This window comes from Seriola lalandi, unplaced genomic scaffold, assembly GCF_002814215.2.
Source record: "Seriola lalandi dorsalis isolate HSWRI2012SDOR001 ecotype SW California unplaced genomic scaffold, Sedor1 jcf7180002053395, whole genome shotgun sequence".
In the NCBI taxonomy this organism is placed as follows: Eukaryota; Metazoa; Chordata; class Actinopteri; order Carangiformes; family Carangidae; genus Seriola; species Seriola lalandi.
The window spans coordinates 22,139-40,958 of NW_019523948.1; the positions used below are offsets into that span (position 1 = coordinate 22,139).

At 40.9% G+C, this 18,820-nt stretch overlaps 1 protein-coding gene across 1 annotated transcript; it reads left to right on the top strand.

Annotated features, from left to right (window-relative positions):
* Window positions 1–5,669: 5,669 nt before the first annotated feature.
* On the top strand, window positions 5,670–18,442 carry LOC111651101 (ephrin type-A receptor 2-like). Its single transcript, XM_023401054.2, has 17 exons — window positions 5,670–5,857; window positions 6,685–6,752; window positions 8,285–8,921; window positions 12,527–12,682; window positions 12,792–13,124; window positions 13,694–13,821; window positions 13,947–14,124; window positions 14,241–14,343; window positions 14,616–14,668; window positions 14,758–14,883; window positions 14,977–15,162; window positions 15,282–15,343; window positions 15,626–15,835; window positions 16,026–16,175; window positions 16,482–16,675; window positions 16,983–17,138; window positions 17,599–18,442. Exons 1-17 carry the CDS (start codon window positions 5,782–5,784, stop codon window positions 17,705–17,707), a joined length of 2,925 nt encoding a protein of 974 aa, XP_023256822.1. The 5' UTR covers window positions 5,670–5,781; the 3' UTR covers window positions 17,708–18,442.
* Window positions 18,443–18,820: the final 378 nt, after the last annotated feature.

An 18,820-nucleotide genomic window follows, 5' to 3' on the forward strand; every position in this document is an offset into this window, starting at 1 on the left:
AATTGCTACTTAATGGACATGGTGGTGAGACTGTTTTGTCAACTGCTGTTTTCATAGTCAAGAATAAATGTTCAGTCTCAACAATTAAATTATAGTTTAATCCCAAATTCTACGTCCGCAACACACACACACACACACCATCCACACCACTACCTCACAAACAGCTGTTTTGCCTGTGATCACACTGTAGAGCCCTCCCAGGTTGGCTGGCCACTGTGAAATGTAAACAGTAAACAGGATGGAGCATCCTGTGTGTGTGTGTGTGTGTGTGTGTGTGTGTGTGTGTGTGTGTGTGCGTGCGTGCGTGCGTGCGTGCGTGCGTGCGTGTGTGTGTGTGTGTGTGTGTGTATGTGTGTTTGTATGTGTGTGCGTGCGTGTGTGTGCGTGTGTGTTAGAGTGGGGGGGCTGGAGAGGTTGGCTGCTAAAGAGAGAATGAGCCCATGCAGAGCGTGCTAGCCCAGCTGTCACTGCTATAACTTCAGACTTTAGAGACCACAGGACGCAAGCTGGAGGGCCACAGTGTGTGTTCAAGTGTGTGTGTGTGTGTGTGTGTGTGTGTGTGTGTGTGTGTGTGTGTGTGTGTGTGTGTGTGAGTGTGTGTGTGTGCGCGTGCGCGTGTGTTGCCACCCCACACCCACAGGCATTCTCCACAGCCCCTGGCTTCCTTCCTCCCCTTTGTTAAGCCTGCGGGGCAGACTTCGTCAAGCTGAGCACACAAACGAATGCATATGAATGTGTGCTGTCATCTTTATTAGGCCCCTTTGCCAACAGCCATTACATTTAACACGGGTCTTTACTGAAGGAGATTTCACTTTCAGTCATGCCCTGGTCCCCCACTTGCCAGACGAGAAGGATTATAGTGACCTCAGTCTGGGATAAATTTGAATACACAACCTGTTACACACTAATAAGAGAATATAATACTGAGCAAAGAACCAAGGCTCATATCCAAATGACTCTTTGTTCCTCTGAGTAATTATATAGTTGGTAATGGTTGTTATTTGATATGTAACTTTAAAGGAAATTAGTTAGGCAGTCAGTTAATGAGTGGTGGTTTTGTATTTCAAAGGTGAGACAGTCCTGCCAAATATCTTGCTTTGGCAGGACTATATCTGCAGTGTTCTTCTTTTTTTTCCTGCAGTTGCTCTTTGATGCATGAGGTCAGAGCCAATGCAGGCAGCGATGAGTGATCAGGGCAAAGCCACAAATAGACTTAACCCATGTATGTATGAGTAATGCTCCATGTTTCTAAACCAAATTCTCACATTTCTTCTCTTCAGAAGATGAAGACCTGTCGGAGCGTGCTCTCTCTTTTGTGTCTGAACGCTACGCTGCACACAAAACATCCCACATAGACAACAGTCACCCGCCCCAAATTCCAGTTAAGGGAGGTAGTGTTTCCAGTGGTGGCATGTGGAGCTTTTAAAATGAGATGACTGAGGACATGGAGGAAAAAACAATGCCCAGGCTTTTCAGCAAAGTCCAGACAACACAGCACATTATGCCTTAGTGTAGAATAAAGAAGCTTCCACAACATCCAATCCCTATTTGTGAGGCAGATAAAAGGACGGTGGTTTGGAGTTGGTTTCTGGTGTTATTATCATCAGAGCACACTTTAGTTGGTAGATACTTTACAATATGTGCTCTGTGGTTTTTATTCAGATTTGGTGCGAGACTTGTATTGACCTTGAGATTAGTGACTTCAAACCCTAGCTTCTGATTTAGTTTATTTACGTAGCTTATCAGTACATGGTATCATATTGTGTCATTCAATACAAGTACAGGAATGAAGTGCACAGTTCACCTTGCATTTCCCTCAGAATCTCATGAACAGTGGCGTGATTGTTGAGCAGAGATATCTCATGTTTCTGTCGATTATTTCTGTTATGATGTAAAGCACAGGTTTTTCCTTGTGTGATTTTTATGTTTTCAGATAAGTTAAAAGATTACACAATCTTTTATGGCTTGAAAATTCCAACCTTGTAGGCTCATAAAGTGTCTTTAAAATCCATAGGATTAGCTTGAAAATGCAATGTGTATCCCATGGTGTGGTTTCAGACCTCTGACTCTGAGCCCACATGTTGAATCCTGTCTAATTATCTGGCTGAAGTCACCAAGGGGCTCAAGTAGACTTTTAAATACTATGATTTCTATAACAATGAATATTAGATTATTAGATTATTTAGCTTTATTGAAAATACATCAAATTGTTATACACCCGTCGTTTAAATATATATATATATATATATATTGAGACAACTGGGACACCTAGTAAAAGCAAATGTGAGGGAAAAAAATGATCAACAACAATAAATATTAAACATAGAGGCACGGTTAGCAGTGGTAAGTCAGTACATTTATTTAAGCACTGTACTTCAGGTAGTTGTATTTAACTTTAGTATTTACATTTAATGCTACTTTCTATTCTTTACTCTATAATTTATTACATCTATTCAGCAGCAGTTTCTAATTACTTTTCATGTCAACATTTTACATAACAACATGATTACTCAATGAAATGTAATAGATTAACAATCCAGAAGTATATAAAGGAATAGACCAACATGATTCAATAATATAATAGTGTAATACAGACATAAGCTAACTATACTTTAAGCACATTTTGTTGCAAAGACTTAAAATGTAAGACTTTTACTTGTAATCCTTGTGTGGTGTTGACTACTTTTACTTAAGTAAATAATCTGAGTACTTCTTCCACTACTGATGGTCAGCTATAGTCATCAAAATGTAAACACAAAGGCGTGAATCCATCATTTCTTAACAAGGGTTTTGGGGGCCCTTGCTGTGAGAGTGGTGGAAAACAGTAGGTGCACTTTATGTTGGCAGCACACAAAAACTCCCCAGTGCTTTCAAAAGTGGTCTACCTCTCTGTTTGCTGATACCACAAGAAGTGTAAGGAAAGCCAGGGGTGTGGGGGGAACAGGGTCTGAATGACATGGCGTTGCTGCTTCGGCCGCTGTTCACTGACCCACAAAATTCAGGCCCAGCCCCCAGTGTAAAGTACTTTTGTGTTGTCATTGCCCTTAGAAGCCCGGGACCAGAGGAAGGGTGGGGTGTTTGGGCTGAGCGCTCTGAGGCCGCGGTCCGCTCTCCAGCAGGACGCATGCTCTCATAGGTGAATAAAAAGAAGCCTGTATTGTAATGAGAGCATTTGCATACTTCTGTGTTAGAGAGGGTGTTAACCTTTGACACCTTTGAGAACTGGATGACAACAGAAACCACTTCTCAGAATCTTAAGCATTAACACAGTTGAAAATAACACCTAAGTGTACCTCAGTGTGTATCAAAACCAATAAAGACAGGACAGAAAGGGCTGCCTGAGTGCTTAAGATGGAAGTTTCCTTCAAGTGGAGGTTCACACTCAAGCACAAAGTGTGTTAGATAATTTGAAAGTGACGGATATCTGAATCTTAAATCATGGTGTCAGGTCTTTGTGAGATGAAAAAACAGATCACGATTTTTTATGTCTTAGAGAGGACATAAAACTTTTTTTTTTAATTCAAAAAAGCTGATATTTGAACAACGAACAAATATTTGTGGAAGCTCAAGTTGACAATAGTAAATGGGAAGAGTATTCAAAATGACTTTTTTCTGCGTGAAGGATTGTGTTTAAAATGTGACCTTTGTCACTATTTAGAGGAAAGTGCTACCTGAAATTTATCAGTTAATACTGAATAAAAAACACAAATAAAATCTTCTTATAAGAATTGAAAGTTTGCATGCATGGTTGATCTTTGATCTTTAATTGCAGTGCATAATTTAATAAAAATGTTGTTTTCCTTCCATCTGTAAAAGGTGAGCATGTCCTGTTAGAATGATACTCAAAGTACAATTTGTGTTTGTAAGCAGTTGAAGTGATTGTCATTTGAAGGTCAGAAAGTCATAACTCAACCCACACTTAACTTGTTAATCTATTTTTTTGACCAACATCTTTCACTCTGTCTGTTGTATGATTAATGTCCGTGTATGGTTACATTGGACAAGACAATGTCCGCCTCTTCAATTGATTTTTAGGGAGGGGGGTTTGTCAGGGTGGCCGGCTGTATTTGGCTCTCAGCCTGAGGGGCTCTTCTCTCCAAGTACACGCCGCTTCATAGAGAAGACTTGACTCTGAAATTCCTCCAGATAAGAGTTGCTAGGTGATGCTATTGTCAGATCTTCTTTGTGGTCACATATTCATACCCAAATTGTAAGGTTCTTTATGAGGACCGCCTCATTAGTAGTCATATATTCATACCAGACCACCCCCCCACTTGACCCCTCCTTTACCAGTCGTGGGAAAGACAAGTCCTGGATGAGATGTGGAGATTCAGGCAATTACTTGGAAGACGGTCAGTAAAGATTGTCCAGCTTAACCACTTTTATTTTGAAATGCTACAAAAGCCCAAACATATTTGTACGGTATTACTGACATTGTCTGAAACATTTACAACCACAACTCAATATTCCAGCACAGATGAAATATCCAACAAGGTTTCTAGATGCATATTTTAACAACAAGTAGGTGTGTAAGTTTTTCTGGCCCCAAGTGTACCAGAGCAGGACTTGAATGGATTGTTTACATCCTATGGTGTAGCTCAGTGTGTCATCTTTAATTAAATTCCCATGCCATGTGCAAGACAGGGCACTAAAGCTACAATACAGACAGATTAAAAAACAAAAAACAAAAACAAACAAACAACAAATAAAACAATCTTTTATGTGTTTCCTTGTTGAAATCTCAGCATTTAATGATTTGAAGTGCTTAATATTTATTGTGATATTTGAATCACTACCAAGTCTTTTAACTAGTGAACTTGATATTAGGGGTGTAGAGTAATTAAATATATTTTAATAATAATTAATTCTGATAACGGGCTTATTGAAAGGGCCATTCTGCAAGATCACTTTTACTTTTGTTAGTTCAAGTACATTTTGCTGACAAAAGACAAAATACAGTGTTGACTGTAGAACGTTTACTTGCAATTTTTTTTACACTGTAATTACTTTTTTCCCTTTTTAATAGAATGTAATACTTCTCCCACCACTATTTGTTACATTTATAAAATGTTTAAACAAATAAACTGCTTTTTTTTTTGCATTAAGGTTTTTGATAACATAAGTCAGCTGACTGACCTAGTTTTAATTGATGTGTAGGATATACATGATACTTGAGAAGAGTTTGGTTTAATCTTGATTACAGCTATGACTAATGATTATTTTCATTATCCATGAATTTACCAATTATTTTCTTGATTAATAAACTGTCTAAAATAAAGTAGTACAAATTGTCTATCAGTTTCACTGAATCCATGATCACAATTTTTGGTTTTGTTTGACCAAATATATAGTTTATTGTGATACTTTGAGAATCAGCCATTTCTGCTTGAAATGTAACTTAAATTAAAATTAGTTGCTGATTATTTTTCTGTCAATCGACCACCTGATTAATCGCTGCATCTCTGAAGTTGACATTTTAAAAGAATTAATACATTAACAGTGCATTTTATGAAGGCCTTCATTCTCCTCAATGAAACAGATGTGGTCAGTTCTGGCCCCGCCCCTTGGTTACCATATTCGGGGGAACTTCCTCATTCCAAAGACCGCAGGGCGGGGCCACTGCCCGCCACCTGTTTTCTGAATGGGTTATGGGCTCGTGCTCACTCAGCCGGTAGAGTGAAGTGTTTGGAAAAGTGGAGTTAGTGCCGGACAGACGGAGGAGAGCGGACAGGCTCTGGGATACGAAACCACCAAATATTTTCTATTTTGTGCTGTGGCAACATGGAGCTCCGTCGGGTCATCTTATTCCTGTTTTTATTTATTAACCAAGTATTTATCAGCCTCCAGTCGAAAGAACGTAAGTACTTTTAACACGTTATGTAAAAGGAAATGAAAGTGTAGCCCAGCTTTGCCGCACCTCATGAGTCAAGAGGTTGGAATCTGTAACCTGCTTTAAATTTTACTTATGCTTCAACATACAGGACCTTTTGTTCCATTTTCTTTCCCAGTTATTACACAAAAACTAACGTGATGTGTATACTAATGTTAGTTTTACTATTTGAACCTCATCTAAACCGATTAGAATGATGTAAATTATCAAGAAAATCTGATTGTCTTGTTTATCCTAACTTTATTTTCTTCTTAAATGAATAGTTGAAGTGTAATTTCTGTCCTTTGACAATTTAGGGGACAAGGGGGCACCTGGGAGATGTCTAAACATGTCGGACCTTTTGTTTCACTTGTTGCGCAGATTCATGTATTTCTCTCGTCATGGCAATTTAACTGCCCACGCCTTTCTCATACATTATTAGTCCTGTATGTTGGACCTGGAGGACACGGTTAATGAAGTCCTGAATCAAACCGACATGCTTGATTAAATTGTCAAAGCATGGCATGTGCCCCCCATAAAGCTGTTGGCCCCGGAGATCAAGGCAGATGATTTAATTCTACAGTCAAATCATAATTATTTCTAACAATTTAACAGCCCATCAAACACAAATAGATACTACACCGTCTGTGTATTACAGATGCCATAATTAGACCTGTAAATGAGTACTAGTGACTTTCTTTAATAGCTAAATGTGAATTGTATTATGTAAAATATTTTCTTTGATGCATCAGGTGGCTAAACCACTTGTGTGTTTGTTATAATTATATCATATGTTTTTCTGTTTGTCCCTGTAGAAGTACTGCTGGATATGAGATCTTCAGGATCAGAGTTGGGGTGGTTGACGTTGCCATATGAGAACGGAGTGAGTATTTATACCTCAACAGGCATTTTTAAGACTTCAGGTTGAAGACTTGAAACAGTCTCTCCCTGTGTGACAACAAATAAATAAACGGCAGCTGAAGATTTGTTCACATGTGAATTTAAATTCCGTTTAGCAACAATAACAGAGGCCTTTCTCTGCTCATTCAGTCTACTAAAAAAGCTCTCTGGGACAGATGGAATGATTGGCAGCTAGATGAGGTTTGGCAGAGCTCAGCTAGTCTCGTGTTAAACACTACCCTTTCATAAAGAACTTATGAATGCCATTAAAATGTCAAAGATCAACCCACATTTAAATTTACAGTACCAAAGTGCATTTTACACAATCACAGTAGATAGTTTTCATTCCAACATTAAACCATAAAACTAAAATTTAAGATGTTTCTCTACATGATTCCTCCCTGGATTTAGAGATTACAGTAGCAAGATGATCTGTACAGTGGGAAGACATGAGTAAAAGAAAAGAAAGAGTGGTCCATATGTGGAGAACCATCCCTCTATCTATAGTTCAGTGGCTTTCCATCTAAAAAAAGCAACAGGACATTGCCACTTCCACTGTGTGGGTTATGTTTTCTGTGTGACTCTTCAAAGATCTGAGGATACCCGTTTTATCAGATAGGATTTCCGCATGTCTGTCAAACTTTGCTTTGTTCTGATCCAGCTTTCTCACACTGTAGTTAAAATTGTACTAGAGATAATTATTTGCAATATGTACTTGTGGCTTCAGCAAACATATTTAAACAAAAGTTGGAAAGTAATTATAAGTGATTGGCTGAAGAGGATATAATATGTCTGACTATGAAAATCACAGACTTAAATGATCTACTGTGTGTCTTAAAGTGCTGCTCTGATCTAATGGAACCAATTTCACTTTTTTTAAACTAGTACTGATGTCATTTTGAAATATATCACATTTACTTTGCCCCTCTTTTCTACAAGAGTTAAAGTAATGTATATTTAAGCATTGATTTATTCCCCGAAGCACACCAGTACTGCTAACATATGAGGTAATTTTAATATTAAATACAAGCCTTTAATCTTTCTACTTGTCATTGCTTCCCCCTCTTAAAAAGTCTTAATTGCTGCCAATTATGCTGCCGTGCCTTTGCACTATGCTTATAAAGCTAATTTAACTATCATAAAATGTTAGTTGGTATTCTACGGTAGTATTTGCTGGGTTTATGTGTGTCTCACACACATGCACCCTTGTGCGTTAATGGAAAACCACACACGTCGTGAGCGCAGCACATGTTGAGGCCAGTAATCTTAATGTGTGGAAAAAAAAAAGCTTGGGCTCACTTCTGAACTTTATGAGCTTCTCACTCAGCATGAAAGAAGAGGTGTCTCATCAGTAAAACTGGTTCTTGGAAAGAACAAAGCCTCTGAACCCTGTACTTCTTGACTGAAAATAATGCTTTTTCTCCTTTCATTATTGTTGTTTAGTTTGGTGTTGTAGTTTGACTTTTGCCCCTTAAACTGATTCCTCTCCTCTCTCTGCCTATTTCTGTCTTACAGTGGGAGATAGTCCAGACAGTGGTGAATGGCTCACTTTTCTATACATACAGTGTTTGTAGCATAGACTCTACTGAACAGGATAACTGGTTACGTACAACATTCATTCAGCGGCGCCCGGGGACAACCCGTGTCTCTGTGGAGGTCCGTTTTGTTGTACGAGACTGCAACACATTTGATGGCGCCTCTGTCGCCTGCAAAGAAACCTTCAACCTTTTCATCTCAGAGGCTGATGCTGATGTGGGAACCAACTTCCGCAAAGGGCAGTTCCGCAAAGTGGCCACCATTGCTCCTGATGAGGTCACGCGGGGCCGTGTGCTGAAGGTCAACACAGAAACGAGGACCGTGGGGCCTCTGTCCAGAAAGGGCTTTTACCTGGCTTTTCAGGACATGGGCGCTTGTGTGGCGCTGCTCTCAGTCAGAGTTTACTACAAGACATGCCCATCCACAGTGCAGAGCTTGGCAGCCTTCCCGGAGACGGTGGCAGACGCTCTCAGGGAGGTGGAGGGAGCCTGTGTGGAGAATGCCGTCAGTCAGGCCACCCCACGCATCTACTGCACAGCTGAGGGTGAATGGGTGGTTCCTGTGGGTCAGTGCCAGTGTCTTTCCGGCTACGAAACCACCGGGGACTCCTGCCAAGGTAAGCACTGCCAGAAATATGCCATGCACTCAATTGAGACGTGTTTGTGTTGCTATGTGAGTCGTAGCAAATGAAACACCTCCAACCACGGTTTTGGCAAGGTGTGAGGAATGAGCGCATAGGAATGTTTATTGTGTCTGGTTTGTTTGGAGATGTGCTGGAAAACACACCATATCTGTCTTGAAATAGTTCAGGTACAGCAGGACTTGGCGCAGGAAAAGAGAAGATACAGGGAAGGTGTCTGAACCTGTCTGCTTTGTTTAGATTTTGAGGCAACCACAGATTGCTTGAAATGACAGATAAAAAGCACAAAAATTTCAACAGACTCCCATCAGCACTTCAACATCTTCTCACCTGTTGGCCAATAGCACATTCTTTCCACTGTCTTTCTCTCAGGACGTAGGAATGGGGCTGGGCTGAGACTCTGTTTTATGGATAGGCCCATGGCTGGGGGTGATAACGTACAGTACAAGAAGATGTGTCCCAATGTGGACTTTGAGTTTTGTTGTGTGTTTACAAAAGTATGCTCAAAGATGCATATATGCATACTAAATTTTATTAGAATTTGAACATGTGTTGATGGACACTATTATTCCATAATTCAGTGCCCAAGAGTTGAAACTAAAATATTTAAGCATTAAATATCTTTGTAAAACATTTTCTTTTCTCCATGGATATTTATAGTAATTACAGTAGAAGGTAAAAAAACAAAAAACAAAACACATAGTTGTGTACAGTAGATGACATAGCTGTGGCATTCATACTGTATGTGCTCCTGCTGTTTGTGTGGAAGTTGGCATTCTGGGGTGTGGTGTTTTGAGCTGTCTGGAGGAAACGTGGGAGGAGAGAGGGTACAGAGAGAAGAGGAAGGAGGGAGGAAGGGCACAGTATGCTGTGGGGATTTCTGAAAGGAATTCTTTCACCCTCGCGTCACCTACAGCACTGATTGACTAAAGGAAGGGCCGTGTGAATGTGTCAGAATGACTACCTGAGTGGTGTGTCGTCTCCTCACAAGTATTTGTTTTGAGTCAGTTGCCGAGGCGACAGAAACCACAGATTACAGGGATGAGGCCGACACACCTTTTGGAGGTTATACTGAGTCAGGCTGTGGTTTATGACTCCTGATGGTACGAGTCACCTTAACTGGCAGAGTTTGGTTTCCTCATGGAATCTGTTCCTTTTGAAATGAGCACTTTAATCTTATAAGCTGAAAGAATTTAGTGTTTAATCAGTTAGATGATTGATAAAAAATTGACTCACCAGCTATATTGATAGCTGATTCATCGTTAAAGTTGTTTTTTGAACCATAAATGCAAAAAAAAAGCTTTGGGTTGGGCTTTTGTGACAATAAAACTTCCATTTTGCATTTTCCTGTGCTTCAAAGAGTGAAACTTGTGCTAAGGTTGTAGAAATTAAGGCGGTCTAAGTACGGAAGTCAAGGCAGGAATGTTTTAGACTTTTAAGTTCCTGACTCTGAGGCGAGCACCTGAAACGGAAGTTGGCAGGCAGCTGTTGAGAGGAAGACAGGAAATATTTGACTGGAAAAATTGTGATTCAAAAGTCTGGAGGATGACCTGTATATTAGGATGCAGGAAACATGTTTTATTACGTAAGTGAAACACAATGTTCTTGCTTCTCCCAGCCAACTCTCTAATGTAAGAAACCCACAGTCTCATTCCAATTTTTAGGTTAACTGTAGAAAGTGATATCCTTATCCAGGCTCATGGCCTGCATGTGGATTCCACTGAAGAGCCCAACTGTTGTGGGAAAAGGAAGTAAAGTGAGATGAGGAGGAATGCTGACTGACACAAATAAGCAGGTTGTCCTTGGAGTCAGAGGGTGGGGAGTGAGTCGACAGTTGGTGCATGAGGGTGGTTAGTTTCGTGGCTGCTTAGTTAGGTGTGGAGTGTAATTTAGTCAAGAGGATTAGTAGAGCAACAGGACAGCTGTTAGCCAATGACATGCATCGCTTTGCCTCCCTTTGCTCTTTCATCCGGTTGTTAACACACGCAACGAGCTCCCTAATCCATGTTCCCACTCATTAGAACAATGGGCTGACACAAAGAGCAAAAAACAGATTCAATTAACAGATGCACCGGTGCGGATCATAAGTCCTTTTCACATGTGTGTTGTAGTCAAAGAGAGTGTGGGAAGCAGAATTTTCCATCAAGTGAAATTAAAACTTTGTTTAATGAATTAAAGTTTTGGATCAGATTCAAAAAGATTTTTCAAATTTTTGTAGATTAGCAAAGTTTTTAACAAAGTACGATAATAAAAATAGTAGTGAGACTTAGTCACTGCCAATATTTGCATTAACAATGTTTGTATTCATGCTTTGCACACATGCCGCCATTTGCGAGCTGTATAATGAGTAATGCAACATATTTATGGCACCGCTCTGTCCAATCTCAGAGACAATAGATGAATAGGCCTGGAGTTTCTTTTGCTACGTGACAGAGGTCCTGCTGCTCCAGCTCAAGATGAAATGGGCTGGCCCCTTTTTCTTATGCGAAAAGACCTCAGCTACACCCCCACTGCCGCCAAGTGACTCCCCAGAGAGAACTTCTGTTGGTGCTCCAGACCTTTACCCCCCATCCCCCATCCACCCATCTATTCATCTCTATCCCTCCTACTCAAACTCAACCTGCTGCTTCTCCTGCACTGCGGCAATACTCAAGAGTGCAAAGGTCCTTCTGCCTTGGTGGTGAAGTAATGCGACCACGTCTTCAATCCAGGGTTCACTCGACCTCTTTTCTCGGCCACCAGCACAGGGGCCACATGAAAGGCTGCTCCCTAGGGAGACAGCAGAGTGAAAGCAGAAACAGGAGATCTTTCATAAGATCCAATCTTTTAAAGTTTTTTTTTTTTTTTTTTTTTTTTTACTGTGCTCTGAGGCCTTTATCACCCCAGAAAGTATGTGCATCTGTTTCCATGAACACACTGAAAAACATATTTGTTTCCAGCAGCTTTTCCTCTTTCCTGATTCTCTTGTCCACTAACTATTTAACCTTACATGCTGTAATTTGTGACTGGTGTCGGGGGTTAGCGGAAGGAAGGAAGAAAGGGAGGAAACATCAGTCTCACACTGACTTGCTCTTGCGTCCCGGTTTCTGTCCAGTCTGCATGTTCATTAACCTCCCATGCCCTGGAAGGCTGCTTATCTGGGTACTGAAATGTTCATCACAGCACTCCACCAGTGTCCAAGGTGCCATTTCCTTTTGGCAAAAACACAAATATTATCTGCCTGCCAGAGAATATGAGCTGAGAGTTCACAGTGGAAAGGCAGATCAGATCACCTGATGGATTTAATGCACTGCTGTCATCCGGTTGACACCGGCAGTGTGACCTGAGATTAGGCCTCCAGGCGAAAAAAGGCAAGTGGAGGCAGATCGTCAGGGAAATCCCTTTTCATTCTCTGGATACAAAGACTCAGTGATTATAGGTTACTACCAACAAATGCTTCCTGTTGGGTGGAAAGGGCTGGTATTACAGAGACAGCTTCATTGTTTAAATTTTGATCAGTTGTCCCTTCCTGTGTTTGTCCCTTTCACAGTTATTCCAATATGTCATGCATGAACTAAAACACACCTTTTTCTCTCACACAGCATGCAAGCCAGGTTACTTCAAGCCATCTATATCGAGCGAGTTATGTCAGGTTTGTCCTGATAACACCAAGCCCTCTGCTGCCGGCGGCAGTGATTGTCAATGTGAGGAAGGTTTCTTCCGCTCCCCTTCAGACCCTCCAACATCCCCCTGCTCTGGTAACAACCCCACTCGCTTACATATTACTGAAAAAGTCAACTTTTATACTCATTAGAGGCAGATTGGAGGACATATCTAACTGCTCTGTCATCCTCTTCCTTCCCTTAGCTCCACCCAGTGCCCCTCGTGATCTCACCTCCACCACCCTGTCAGCAGAGAGCAGGCTGCAGCTGTCCTGGAGCCCACCGCTGGTGACCGGGGGCCGCAGTGACCTCACCTACAGTGTGGTGTGTGAGCGCTGTGAAGGAGCCTTGTGCGTCCCCTGTGGCGAAAAGATCCATTTCGAGCCAAGTGCTACAGACCTGAAAGAAACCACAGTTGTCGTTACTGACTTGGATTCTCATCTGAACTACACGTTCACGGTGGAGGCTCACAGTGGCGTGTCTGAGTACAGCACTGAGAGGCCCATAGCGACCATCACAACTGCTCTGGACTATACTGGTGAGCGTGGTCACATGTAAAGCCTATATATATATATATTTTTTCTGTTTTTCTTTTCTGGTGAAGTGGTAACCCTTCCCTTTGCAACAAGCTGAACTTGCACATTTGATAAAACAAAATTCCAACAATAGAGATCTAATCTAATCTCTTTTTGGCACGAGTAGAGCTACGTAAGAAGTACTGTCATCAAGAGTCACAGACATAGAGCGTATGAACATTTAACCATGTTTTACAGCTGTGTCATTTTATGTCTGAAATCAATCCTTCTGAAATCATAAGTTCACAATCATGTTTACAAGCAGTTTTCATAAAATTAGGAAATATCAAGGTTATAAAACTTGAGTTTTTCAAAAGGTCTAGGAACATTAGGATGAAAAGAGTGACAAAAATGTTTAGACATTTTTTCATGTAATATTGTGTCAGTCAGTAAAAACTTTGTGCTTACTACACAAAGAGGAATTCAGTCTGACCCACTGAATCCCAAAGGCTTTCATTTCCAAATGTCCTTTCCAAACACTGCGATTAGTCACTAACCATTATTTTGCTTTCTGCCTCTCACCGACTGCTAGATCCCCCCAAGGTGAGGTTGATCCATCTGGATGATCACAGCCCTACCAGTCTGTCTCTGTCCTGGACTCTGTCTCGCAAACCTCCGGCCCACATCAGTCAGCGCTATGAGCTTATGTACCGCAGAAAAGTAAGACAGAGTGCTTTGTGCTCATTTGTCTTTTCTTCCCTCATTCAAAGTTTTTAAAAGGTACTTAAGGGATTTCTGGTATGAAATCTATTTAAATCCACCCACTTTCAATTTTCTCCTCGCAGGATGATGATGGCGAGCGTGATGTGACCACCTACACAGTCCTGATTTTGGAGAAAAACTCTGTTCAGATTAACGACCTGACACCAGACACTACTTACATGTTCAGGGTCCAGGCACTGAGTCCTGAAGGCAACCCTGGCAGCTACAGCGCGGAGTACGAGTTTCATACTTCACCATTAGGTACCAGCAACCTTAAAATCTACAGAAGATGAACCGCTTCTCAAATGCCACTTGGTATAAACTTTTATTTCACAGTCGAGTTAATAAATGTTTCTGTTTCTGTGATTTTTGCTCAGCTGAGTCTCAGATCCAGAACAACTCCACCATGGTGATGGGAGCTATAGTCGGAGTAGCACTTATTCTGCTTGTTGTGGTGGCTGTCCTGCTGCTGCGTAAAAGGTTGGTATCAGTGCTCTTCATATCCACATTCAACGCCTGTGTCATTCAGATAAATGCTATCTACAAAAATGCAGACTGTGTGATTACATGCCACAAACTCAAGTAAATTAAGGACACTCTGGTACGACAGCTTAGGGGGGTTTATGAGTAATAGCTGGTGCTGTTATTGAATACAGCCTTGGTTTTTTTGAGCCAGGATGGACCTGCAATTACTAAAAAGCCAGTCTGTATTCTGTTTAGTCCTTTAGTGACTAGTGTTGTTTTCCTCTCAGGAGATTGAGCTCTCGCGGCAGAGGAGGACCAGAGGATCCCTACTTTTCAACAGGTTAGAAAACAGCACACACAAAAATAATTCTGATTATTTACTGTTGAAACAGTTTTGGTCTTATATAATGGTCATTATTTCATCCTCAGATCAGCTCAAGCCTCTGAAGACATACGTAGATCCACACATGTATGAGGACCCAAACATTGCCATCCAAAAGTTTGTCAAAGAAATTGACCAGAGTGCGATTAGCAAACAAAAAGTCATCGGTGTAGGTACGTGTTTTTAAACAATTTACCTTCCAGTTAATAAAATGTCAGAGCGCTGCAGTTTCTGACCTTTCCTCCTGCTGTCTGTCTGCCGATCAGGAGAGTTTGGGGAAGTGTTTCGGGGTGTGATGAAGGCTCCTGGGCGAAGCGAGGTTGCCGTAGCAATCAAGACCCTGAAGCCAGGGTACTCAGAGAAACAGAGGCAGGACTTCTTGAGCGAGGCCAGCATCATGGGGCAGTTCTCGCACCCAAATATCATCCGCCTGGAGGGAGTTGTCACCAAATGTGAGTCGTGACCTCCGACAGAAGTCAAACCGTTGTTTGCAACTTATTTCTATCAGCTGTGTGTATGTTTTTCTTTCAGTACCATCTAACTAAGTTTTTTTTTTTGTTTTAATTTTCAGTCAAGCATGCCATGATAGTGACTGAATACATGGAGAACGGAGCTCTAGACACATATTTGAAGGTAGGTTGTCGTTGTTGCAAACAGGACGGTCACATGACTTTAAACTTAATGTATTTATTCCTTAATATTTGTATTCCTTGAAAACTCGATATACCTTATTATCTAATCCTCTGCAAGAAAACTAATGAGCACATTTCCCAGAATGTCAAACTTTTTCTTTTATGTATGTGCAGTACAAACAGTAAAAAGCAAAAACAGACAAAGACTGGAAATTATAGCACAATAAAACTCAATTAAGAATAAAGTATAAGTTTTAAACAATGCATGTTTTGTTCCCTTTAGGACCGTGATGGAGAGATTCCTGTGTATCAGCTGGTGGGAATGCTGCGTGGAATAGCTGCTGGCATGAAATACCTCTCTGACATGAGTTATGTCCACCGTGACCTGGCAGCAAGAAACGTTCTGGTGAACAGCAACCTGGAGTGTAAAGTGTCTGATTTTGGTCTGTCACGTGTGCTGGAGGACGATGCCGAGGGCACATACACAACCAGAGTAAGTCTTACAGCTATATTTCACAGCCTAAAAGCACAGCAGCAGAAAGAACCCCCCCCTTTTTTTCTAGTAACCAATGTCAGCCTGTTAATGATATTTTTGCTCTCAAGTGTCCAATCTAAAGTGTTGATCTTTCAGCACCATGTGTTTCCATTCCATTCACGACTTGTTAATTTATCTCCTCTGTCAGGGAGGTAAAATCCCCATTCGCTGGACCGCCCCTGAGGCCATCGCTTACAGGAAATTCACTTCAGCCAGCGACGTGTGGAGCTTCGGCATCGTCATGTGGGAAGTCATGGCATTTGGAGAACGGCCCTACTGGGACATGAGCAACCATGAGGTATATTTCATCTGTCAGATCTTCTTTCCAACTCTTATGGTTGAGATGAGGGATTGTTTTGGCCTGTGTAGGTCAAACTTTAATGTATATTACCACTGAGACTGTGCGCAGGGTAGGTGGTGATTGAAAGTTGACTGATCCTATGTAGTTTCCCACCATCCTCTTTCAAATTAGATGTTAACATCAACATACGAATACAGCACTTTTTTGGACTGCTGCCAATGCAAACTCTTTGTCAGTCACTTCAGTTATTATTATAATTTAAATCTAAGCACTGCCTTCACTCTGCCCTGGTCTCTTTCTCAGGTCATGAAGGCGATCAACGAGGCCTTCAGGCTTCCTGCTCCGATGGACTGCCCGTCCGCTATCTACCAGCTCATGCTCCAGTGTTGGCAGCAAGACCGCTCCAAACGACCTCGCTTCTCAGACATTGTCAACATTTTGGACAAACTTCTCCGAAGCCCTGAGTCTCTGAAAACCATAGCTGACTTTGATCCACGGTATGAATGCTATTTTTTTTTTATAGACGTTTAAAATTTGATTACAAAGTATTAATACATTACATCTTGTTTGTTTAATCTGGAGAAAAAAAATCAAAGTGTAAAAACGACAATTTGCCGTTTTACTTCCGCTTTCTCTTTAACTGGAGCAGTTATTAGTCATTGAAACATTCTGTAACTGTCTGGTCTACAGTATGTTGACGGTAAAACTGGTTCTCTCTTGTTCAAACATCATCACATGAGCACAGTGTACATAAAGCAGCAGTAAACGGTAATGAGTAATCTAATTATACATTGTTTCTTACAGTGTTTCCATCCGCCTACCGAGCACCAGCGGCTGTGACGGCACCATGTTCAGGTCGGTGCCCGAGTGGCTGGAGTCCATCAAAATGAGCCAGTACAACGAAAGCTTCACTCGCGCAGGGATCACGACCATGGAGCAGGTGCTCGCCTTGAGGCATGAGTAAGTGCACACATGGCACAGGTGCAGCTGCACTGATGTATCTGGCACCATGCCACATTTCGTAGTAACACAGAATGTATTGAGCTCTCAGCTTGAACATTTGTTATCCTGTTTGTGATGCAGGAATACCCCACCGCCTCAGCCCACATCATTCCTCTCATTCTCTTCTACTCTAACTTCTCCAGCAGTCATTCCAGCCTTTTAACACTCTACATTGTATAAAGTGATCATGTTTCCATACAAATGAATGGCCAAGTCAATCATTCAACAATGTATCTAATTTTTTATTTTACTATTTCAGCTGTTTATTAATTACTTTTAGCTACTTATTTTAACCATTTATGCAGCCACTCGCTTTATGAACTACTTCACAATATTTTCAGGGGTGCAAGTACCCAAAACAAAGTCCATATTATTTTTAGCACACTAAAAAACAGTGTAATTTATCATTTCCTTTCAGAGACATCAGGAATATTGGAGTGCGGCTGCCCGGTCACATGAAGAGGATAGCCTACAGCATCCTGGGCCTGAAAGACGAGACCAGCTCCCTCAGCGTGTTTGCAGTGTGATCTAAGCATTCCTCCAAATCAAAGAGCACTGACCGACCATGCCATTTCACTCATGGAGAAAGAGGACTGAAGTGGGGGGATGAAACTGAGCTACTCTGCAGGATTGTGTTTTTCTTTGGCACAGTGTGGCATGACTGAAGAGGATCCCCCAAGCCACTCAGAAAGGACTGAGATTGAAAACACTTATGTACTTTATGATAACAGAAGAGGAATAATTTATCTTTATGTACAAAATGTTTCATATGTTGAATATAAACAAGTCATGTGATGTAGTTAATAAATGAGAGACAATGTGAGTACTTGGCTTTATATTTACTGAATGACTGAAACATTTATAGCTCTTTATGATTAAGGGCTTTTTCTCCCAAGCACTCACTTTATCCTGCCAGTGTTTCTGGATCCTTAAATCAGTTTGTTTTTGCTACATTTTTTGTGATCAACAAGACTTGCTTTTACATTTGGAATAAATGTTCCACTCAGGGCAAAAGATCACACATTCGTATGTTTTGTAGTAACTCTCTGTATCACATGATACATTTTCCACATATCATTTGTTTACACTACGTCTTAATTCACCTGTCCATTTTTATTTAATATTTATTTTATTTTATATTTATGTCATTTGTTAAATGAGAGCTAACTGATAACTGGCCCATGTTTGCCAGTTTGACTGTGCTTTTTTTGTGTTTAAATAAAATCAGTGTTGGCTGTGACTGGGTCACTTTCCTATCCTCAGCAGTCGTCAATGTGTATTTGTTTTTTGCTTTTTTAGCCATGTTAGTATATGGCTCTATGAATGGCAATGTCACTTTGTCAATCGTTCAGCACTTAAATATCTTAACAAGAATTTGATGGACTGTCATGAAATTTTACACGGACATTCATGGTCCCCAGAGACTTTGGTAATCCCCTGTCTTTACCTCTAGTGCCACCATGAGGCTGACATTTGTAAAACAGGGAAATACCTCTACAACCTCTGGATGGATTGTAAACTTTACAGATCCCTTAATTTTTCATCTGATGCAATCATGTCAAATTTCAGTTTCTCCAATACTCAACAAACTACCTTAAAGAGTACTGCCATTCCTTTACGTTGTGTTTATTAACAATTAA

Coding starts and splice junctions, on each gene's coding strand:
- LOC111651101 (XM_023401054.2), top strand. CDS start 5,782: ATGGAGCTCCGTCGGGTCATCTTATTCCTGTTTTTATTTATTAACCAA. Junction 13,125..13,693: donor AACTGCTCTGGACTATACTG/GTGAGCGTGGTC, acceptor ACCGACTGCTAG/ATCCCCCCAAGGTGAGGTTG. Junction 15,344..15,625: donor CTCTAGACACATATTTGAAG/GTAGGTTGTCGT, acceptor TGTTCCCTTTAG/GACCGTGATGGAGAGATTCC.